Source organism: Trachemys scripta, chromosome 9 (genome assembly GCF_013100865.1).
Source record: "Trachemys scripta elegans isolate TJP31775 chromosome 9, CAS_Tse_1.0, whole genome shotgun sequence".
Taxonomy (NCBI): domain Eukaryota; kingdom Metazoa; phylum Chordata; order Testudines; family Emydidae; genus Trachemys; species Trachemys scripta.
The window spans coordinates 47,831,115-47,839,198 of record NC_048306.1 but is presented as its reverse complement, the minus strand read 5'-3'; the positions used below and the strand labels follow the sequence as shown (position 1 = coordinate 47,839,198).

The following is an 8,084-nucleotide window of genomic DNA, read 5'->3' as shown; positions in this document are numbered from 1 at the left end:
GGGGGGACGGGGGGGGGCCCCGGGCCGCGGGGGGGAGGAGGGGGACGGGACCCGAGCCGCGCTGCGGGGACCGGGCCGGGCCAGAGCCGCTGGGGCCTGCGGGAACGGGCCGCGCCTCCCCGGAGCCCTTCTCGCGCCCCCACCCCCACCCCAGCTTACCTTGTGCTGCTGGCCCGCCCTTGCTTCTTTTCAGACTTCCCGCGAATCTCTGATTCGCGGGAAGCAGGGGAGGGGCGGGGCGTTCAGGGGAGGGGAGGAGGGGCCGGGGAAGTGAGCTGGGGGCGGGGTTGATAGCTGCAGCACGGGGCCCTCTTGGCGCGGGGCCCAATTCAGCCGAATCGGCTGAATCGGCCTAAAGCCGGCCCTGTCCCTAGCCTCTGTTTGCCAGAAGCTGGGAATGGGCAACAGGGGATGGATCACTTGGAGATTACCTGTTCTGTTCATTTCCTCTGGGGCACCTGGCATTGGCCACTGTCGGAAAACAGGATACTGGGCTAGATGGACCATTGGTCTGACCCAATATGGCTGCTCTTATGTATGTTCTCTAAGACAGTGTTTCTCAATCTGGGGGCTGCAGGACGGTGGGGTTACCATATGTCTGGCTTTTACCGGACATGTCCGGCTTTTTGGTCCTCAAATCCCCCTTCGGGAGGAAATTCCAAAAAGCCAGACATGTCCGGGAAAATAGAGAGGTGTTGTGGGGCTTGGATCTGGGCTGAAGCCGGAGCCGCTGGTGCTCGGCCGTCGGCCGGGGCCGCTCAGCCGGGGCTGGGGCCGGGCCAGAGCTGCTCGGCCGGAAGCGGGGCCCAAGCCGCTGGGACCGGGGCGGGCCGGCGCCCCAGGGCCCGAGCTGAGCCAGGCCAGAGATGCCGGGGCCAGAGCCGCTTGGCTGGTGGGTCCGGACTGGGCCGCGCCTCCTTGTGCCCCATGGCCCCAGCCTACCTGCTGCCTACCTGTTTCAGGCTTCCAGCGAACATTTGATTTGTGGGAAGCAGGGGAAGGGGAGGAGCAGGGGGCGGAGACTTTGGGGAGGGTGCGGAGTTGGGGAGGGGCTGGGGCCCCATGGAGTGTTCTCTTTTTGTTTTTTTTTAAATATTGTAACCCTACAGGAGGGGAACTTCAGGGGGGTCGCAAGCATGAGGGGGTAGGTAGCAGGGCTATTGCCTGGGCCCCCAGAAAGCTAATGTATGTTTCAGCCCCATGCTGGGCTGAAACCCAGAACCCTGTGGGGCTGCTGAAATCTGGAGCCCTGAGCTGGGGGGGTGTCATTTTTTTTAAGTCCAAAGGGGATGGCCAGCAGGAAAAGGTTGAGAAGCACACTGCTGTAAGCTGTGCCTACCCAGGGCCATGGCTTGGTGTTCTGCGGCCACCCAACACCGTGTGGGCCCAGCCTGGTGGGTCCGTTACCAATGCGATCTCAGCGCAGCCCCTCACACCCCGTGACCCCCGTCCCGCTGCTGAGCAAGCTTGGCGGGGCTGTTCGCCGGTCCAGGCCCCGTGGGGCAGGAGCGGTGCGGTGCGGAAACGTGCCAGCTCCTAAGGAGCCGAGCGAAGGGCCAGGGCTGTAACACAGGCCGCCTCCAGTCCGGCGCGCACGGGGAGCTCCCGCCGAAGGACCCGCAGGCGGCGGCAGGGAGCTGGGCCCGGGGCTGCGGAACGGACCACTTCCTGTTTCCAGACGGGCCGGGGCTGCACCCGCCCAGCGACATGCACAGCAGCGGCCTGGGCCCGATACGGGAGTTATCGAGGCGCGCGGCCTGGGTGAGCGGCGCGGCCGTGCATCGCGGAGAGTTGGCGACGGGGCTGGGCCATGCGGGGGCAGGGCAGGGTAGGGTGAGCGGCCCGGCCAGGCCGTGCAACGCGGGGAGTGGGGGCAGGGCAGGGTGAATGGCGGGTCTCGGCCGTGCAACGCTGGGAGCGGTGGCAGGGTGAGCGGCGCTACCCGGCCGTACAGTGCGGGGAGTGGGGGCAGGGTCAGCGGCGCGGCCAGGCTGTGTAACGCGGGGGCAGGGCGGACGGCGCGGCCAGGCTGTGTAACGCGGGGGCAGGGCGGGCGGCGCGGCCAGGCTGTGTAACGCGGGGGCAGGGTGAGCGGTGGAGCTCGGCGGTGCAACGCGGGGAATGAGACTGTGATCGGGTGAGCGGCGCGGCCCGGCCGTGCAATGCGGAAAGAGGAGTAGGTCACTTCCCCCCCCGGCTTGTTTTCTGAACGCGTGGGCGTGACAGTCCAGGCGGGCTCCCCTTGTCTCACCATCCTGGGCCCAGCCCCTAAGCACCAGCTGCTAACTCAGTCCCTACCTGCCCTTGACCTGTACCGAGCGTTCCTGCTGGATGGATCCTTCCTGAACTCACAATTCTATATGGACAGATGTATCCATCTGCCCTGCCTGCTGGCATTCCGTCGCAGGGAGGGACTAGGGTGACCAGAGGGCAAGTGTGAAAAATCGGGACGGGGGTGGGTGGTAATAGGAGCCTATATAAGAAAAAGACCCAAAAATTGGGACTGTCCCTATAAAATGGGGACATCTAGTCACCCTTTGAGAGACTGAACCCTTCTGGACGTTATTCCCAGGAGGCAGGGCCAGGTGCACCAGCTTACAAAGGAGCTGCTTGGGGCGGCCACTTCGGAGAGGGGCGGCAGGTCCAGTTGTTTGGCGGATGGTCCCTCACTCCTGCTCGGAGCGAAGGACCTCCCGCCAAATTGCTGCCGCAGATCGTGATCGCGGCTTTTTGTTTTGTTTTTTGTTTTGTTTTTGTTTGGCTGCTTGGGGCGGCCAAAACCCTGGAGCCGGCCATGCCAGGAGGGTTAGACATGACTCTTTATATTGCAACCTTTTCCTGTCCCAAAGAGCTTCCAGTCTAATCAAGCCCGAGTGAGAGTGCACGGGGTGTGGAGGGAATGCCCATGGTTTTTAAAAAATACATTGTTAATGTGATTTGATTCCTTTCTAGTTGCTATCACAGATGATGGGAGTCTTGAGAAGGAGCCTGGGCCTGCAGTAGGGAGGGCATGCTGTGCGTGGGTGGGTGGCACGGAGACAGCCAAGAGAGGAATAGATGCACGTGGTACCAAGGTTGGTTCCACTGTGGATGAATCACAAAGTGGAACCACTAAATTCAGGCTCCACTTGACTACAGGGGGCAACAAATGAAAAAACAGGAATGGGAGTGAAGGTCACAGGGCAAAACTCAGGGATCCAGAGTGGGACACGGAGCAGAGAGCCCCGACAACAGCCACTGCTCGTCAGAGAAGTCCAGTAGACACTGTCCAGAGCAGATCTGCGTGGCGACGTGACTTTACCAGAGAAAGGAAATAGGCTCCCCGCACCCCAATCCAGCTTTCTCCACCTAGAGTGGTGGATGGCTGTCTTGGCCAGCACCAGAGGTAGGCTGATGAGGAGGTTTTGCAAATTGTGGGGCCACAGATAGGGTGTGTATGAATTGGGAGGTGCAGGGGACAGTGCAGCCAGGACCTCAGTAGGAGGTTCTGGAGGAGCCGGAAGAGGGGCTGCAGCTTGGTCCACCCTATGTAGATGCAGCACAAAAGACGCACAAAAGAGGCAGGGGAGTTTGTGAACCACACCAGGTACATGCCTGCACTCACAGCTCCGTGAGGAAGACGCCAGCTGATATCCGCAGTGCGCTGTGGGATCAGAGTGGAGTACAGGCTGGCCCACTGGGTTCCTTGCCCTCCGCTGGTGGCAGCAGGCCCCATTGCTCGGAGTTGGGGAGGGGGGGGGACACGAGGGTGAGGAAGTAAATAGGATGGAGGAGAGGTGTGTACAGATGTTTCCTGGGCACAGTTCGGAGGTGGACTGGCTGGATATTGTGCATGTTGGAGGCGACTGGTGAGGCTTGCGGGATGGCCTTGATGGCATGCTTTGGGGGGCCAGGGGTGAGAGGCGGAGAGGGAGCACACTCCTTCAAGGCTTGCTTAAGGGAAAGCAAGAGAAGCAGGAGGCAAGGCTGCCCTTACCACTTGGAGCACATGACAGGTCGCATGGGGTGGACAGCTCCATTGGGTGGCCGCATCATGGTTGTGTAGTGAAGGAGACCTGCTGGCCCTCTGCCTCCTTTATTGCAGAAATTGGAAGGTGTGTAGGGAATGAAGTATGGGATTCCAGGAGAAAGGACGGTCCCATTGCTCTTGAATGCTGCCTTGGAGAACTGGATTCTATCCCTGCCTCTGCCACAGGGTTTCTATGTGATGCTGGGCAAGTCACTTACATGCACATTTTCACAGGTGTTCTTCCTTTTTTGTACACCAAACTTGAGACCCCTGGAGTCTGATTTGCACCCGTGCAGAGCACTCACTATTGCAGCTGGTCAGTGGGAGCTGTGCTTTGTACATAGACTGCTATTTAATGCCAAGAAAATCAGGTCTCAGGTCTCTCCAGTTGGTCCACCTGAAATTAGTGGACACTTCTGACCTTAATCTCTTGTGCTTCAGGCTCCTGTCTGTAACATGGGGATACTGACATAAACTGTACCTCACAGGGATGTTGGGAAGTTAAATTCATTAGTGTTTGTGGAGAGCTACAAAAAAACCTCTGAGGGAGTAATTCTGTACTCGGTGTAGGGTTTGAATAGTGTGCAGCAATTAAGACATGGGACCACACATTAAATTATGAGGATAAAGCAAAATATTGAATAGCTACTAGGGTTGTCGATTAATCGCAGTTAACTCACTCAATTAACTGAAAAAAATTAATCGTGATTAATCGCACTGTTAAACAATAGAGTACGAGTTGAAATTTATTAAATATTTTTGGATGTTTTTCTACATTTTCAAATATATTGATTTCAATTAAAAGACTGAATATGAAGTTTACAGTGCTCACTTTATATTATTTTTATTACAAATATTTGCACTGTAAAAATGATAAAAGAAATAGTATTTTTCAATTAATCTCATACAAGTACAGTAGTGCATTCTCTTTACTGTGAAAGTGTAATTTACCAGTGTAGATTTTTTTTTGTTACATAACTACACTCAAAAACAAAACAATGTACAACTTTAGAGCCTATAAGTCCACTCAGTCCTACTCTTGTTCAGCCAATCACTAAGACAAACAAGTTTGTTTACATTTACGGGACATAATGCTGGTTGCTTCTTAAGTACAATATCACCTAAAGAGAGAACAGGTGTTCGCATGGCACTTTTGTAGCCAGCATTGCAAGGTATTTACGTGCCAGATATGCTAAACATTCATTCGTATGTCCCTTCATGCTTCGGCCAGCATTCCAGAAGACATGCTTCCGTGCTGATGATACTCATTAAAAAAATAATGCGTTAATTAAATTTGTGACTGAACTCCTTACGGGAGAATTGTATATCTCCTGCTCTGTTTTACCCGCATTCTGCCATATATTTCATGTTATAGCAGTCTTGGATGATGACCCAGCACATGTTGTTCATTTTAAGAACACTTTCACTGCAGATTTGAGAAAACGCAAAGAAGGTACCAATGTGAGATTTCTAAACATAGCTACAGCACTCGACCCAAGGTTTAAGAATTTGAAGTGCCATTCAAAATCTGAGAGGGACGATGTATGGAGCACGCTTTCAGAAGTCTTAAAAGAGCAACACTCAGATGCAGAAACATAGAACCTGAACCACCAAAAAAGAAAATCAACCTTCTGTTGGTGACATCTGACTCAGATGATGAAAATGAACATGTGTCCGTCCGCAGTGCTTTGGATCGTTATCGAGCAGAACCCGTTGTCAGCATGGACGCATGTCCTCTGGAATGGTGGTTGAAGCATGAAGAGACATCTGAATCTTTACTGCATCTGGCATGTAAATATCTTCCCACGCTGGCTACAACAGTGTCACGCGAACAGGTGTTCTCACTTTCAGGTGACGTAAATAAGAAGTGGGCAGCGTTATCTCTTGCCAATTGTAACCAAACTTGTTTGTCTGAGCGATTGGCTGAAGTAGGACTGAATGGACTTGTAGGCTCTAAAGTTTTATATTGTTTTATTTTTGAGTGCAGTTATTTTTTGTTCATAATTCTACATTTGTAAGTTCAACTGTCATAAAGAGATTGTACTACAGTACTTGTATTAGGTGAATTGAAATATACTATTTCTTTTTTTTACAGTGCAAATATATGTATCAAAAATAAATATAAAGTCAGCACTGTACATTTTATATTCTGTGTTGCAATTGAAATCAATATATTGGAAAATGTAGAAAACATCCAAAAATATTTAAATAAATGGTATTCTATTATTTTTAACAGTGTGCTTAATCGCGATTAATTTTTTAAATTGCGTGATTAATCATGATTAATATTTTTAATCTCTTGACAGCCCTAAGAGCTACCTATTCAGCGAGCACCGTCCATCCTGTGCACGGAATGAAGCAGGAGTCCTATCGAAAAAATAGCATGTGATCATGTAATTAAAGACTTTGATAACATGTATGCACAAGGAGGCCAAACTAAGGTTGCAGGGGCATCCTTAATCCAGGCATTTCCTAATTTATGAGTGTTTGATTTTGCAACCTGAACCTTTAACATGTTTTTTTTTCTTTCTTTTTTTTTTGTAATGTAGTAGTCTGTATAGTCTAGCGTTTACTGGAGCAGTTCCAGTCATCTTAACTATTGGACTTCTGGTCTGATAGGGTTTCCGATTGCATAAACTAGATAATAGACCTCAGAAAGGATGTATTTTATTTTGACTTGGATACTTCATGTAAGGCAAAATTGTGAAAAACAAACCATAGGAGGTTCTATTTCCCTTTAGTTTTGTTGTCTTAAACAAAAGCCGCTTTGTATTTTTGAACAGGGGGACTTTGGAAACTCTTGTATAGGTAATAACGTTGGAAGAGTGAGTTCTTTCATTGCTGCTTCCTTCAACATCCCAGATTTGTAAAGAATTATTTAACTTTGTTTTTTCTTTTTTTAAAAAACAAAATGAAATCAGTTGCAACAAGATCTTTGTCTGGGGCACTTAGGCACTAGTGCAGGGGTCGGCAACCTATGGCACGCATGCCAAACATGGCACGCGAGCCGAATTTGAGTGGCATGCTGCCTGCCCGGTGAGAGGAGGAGGCGGAGGGGCCGGAAAACACCACGCTGGGGAAAGAAGCGGGGGAGGAGGGAAGCTTGGCTGCCACAGGACCAAGCTCCTGCCTCCGTAGGGGAGAGCGGTGTGTGTGGGGGGTCCCGGCCCCCTGCCCCACTCAGCCCCCCCCCCCCCGCCCATCGCTCTCCCCTGCGGGGGCAGGAGGCAGAAGCTTGGTCCTGCGGCAGCCAAGCTTCCCCCCTCCCCCGTTTCTTCCCACAGCTTGGTGCATTCCGGCCCCTCCTCCTCCCCCTCCTTCTCCCTGCCGGTGATGGCCCTTGCGAGGAGGAGGGGGAGCGGAGCAGAGCCGAATGGCAGCGTGCTCCCTGCTCCGTAGAGCAGGCAGAGAGAGGTAGGGACGGACCTTGGGGAAGGGGGTGGAACAGGGCATATCCCTCCCAGCCCCCTGCCGTGAGCCGCTCAGGGCAGGGGGTTGGGAGCATCCCCATGAGCCGAGCACCCCAGCCTTCTGCCCTGCACCCCCAACACCCAGCCCTCTGCCCTGCACCTCCACCCACCCCCAGCCCTCTGCCCTTACCCCTGAACCCCCCACACATCCAGCCTTCTGCCCTGCACCCCTACACACCCCCAGCCCTTTGCTCTGACCCCTGAACCCCCCCACACTCCCAGCCTTCTGCCCTGCACCCCCAGCCCTCTGCCCTGACCTCGAGTCGCCCCCAACACCCAGCCTTCTGCCCTGCACCGCCACCCCCACCCAGCCCTCTGCCCTGACCTCGAGTCGCCCCCAACACCCAGCCCTCTGCCCTGAACCCCCCCATACACCCAGCCTTCTGCCCTGCACCTCCACACCTCCCCAGCCCTCTGCCCTGACCTCGAGTCCCCCCCAACATCCAGCCTTCTACCCTGTACCCCCACACCCCCCCAGCCCTCTGCCCTTACCCCTGAACCCTCCACACATCCAGCCTTCTGCCCTGCACCCCCACGCCCGCCAGCCTTCTGCCCTGAACCCCCCACATCCCCAGCCCTCTGCCCTGACCTCTGAACCCCCCCCC

The 8,084-nt window shown here is 53.9% G+C and overlaps 1 protein-coding gene across 1 annotated transcript in view; it reads left to right on the top strand.

Annotated features, from left to right (window-relative positions):
* The first annotated feature begins 1,115 nt into the window (after nt 1-1,115).
* MTERF4 (mitochondrial transcription termination factor 4) overlaps nt 1,116-8,084 on the top strand; it is an 11,041-nt gene continuing 4,072 nt past the window's right edge. The window contains exon 1 of the mRNA XM_034782206.1: nt 1,116-1,761. Within this exon, the coding sequence (XP_034638097.1) occupies nt 1,708-1,761 (54 nt within the window). The 5' untranslated portion in view covers nt 1,116-1,707. The remainder of the gene's footprint in view (nt 1,762-8,084) is intronic.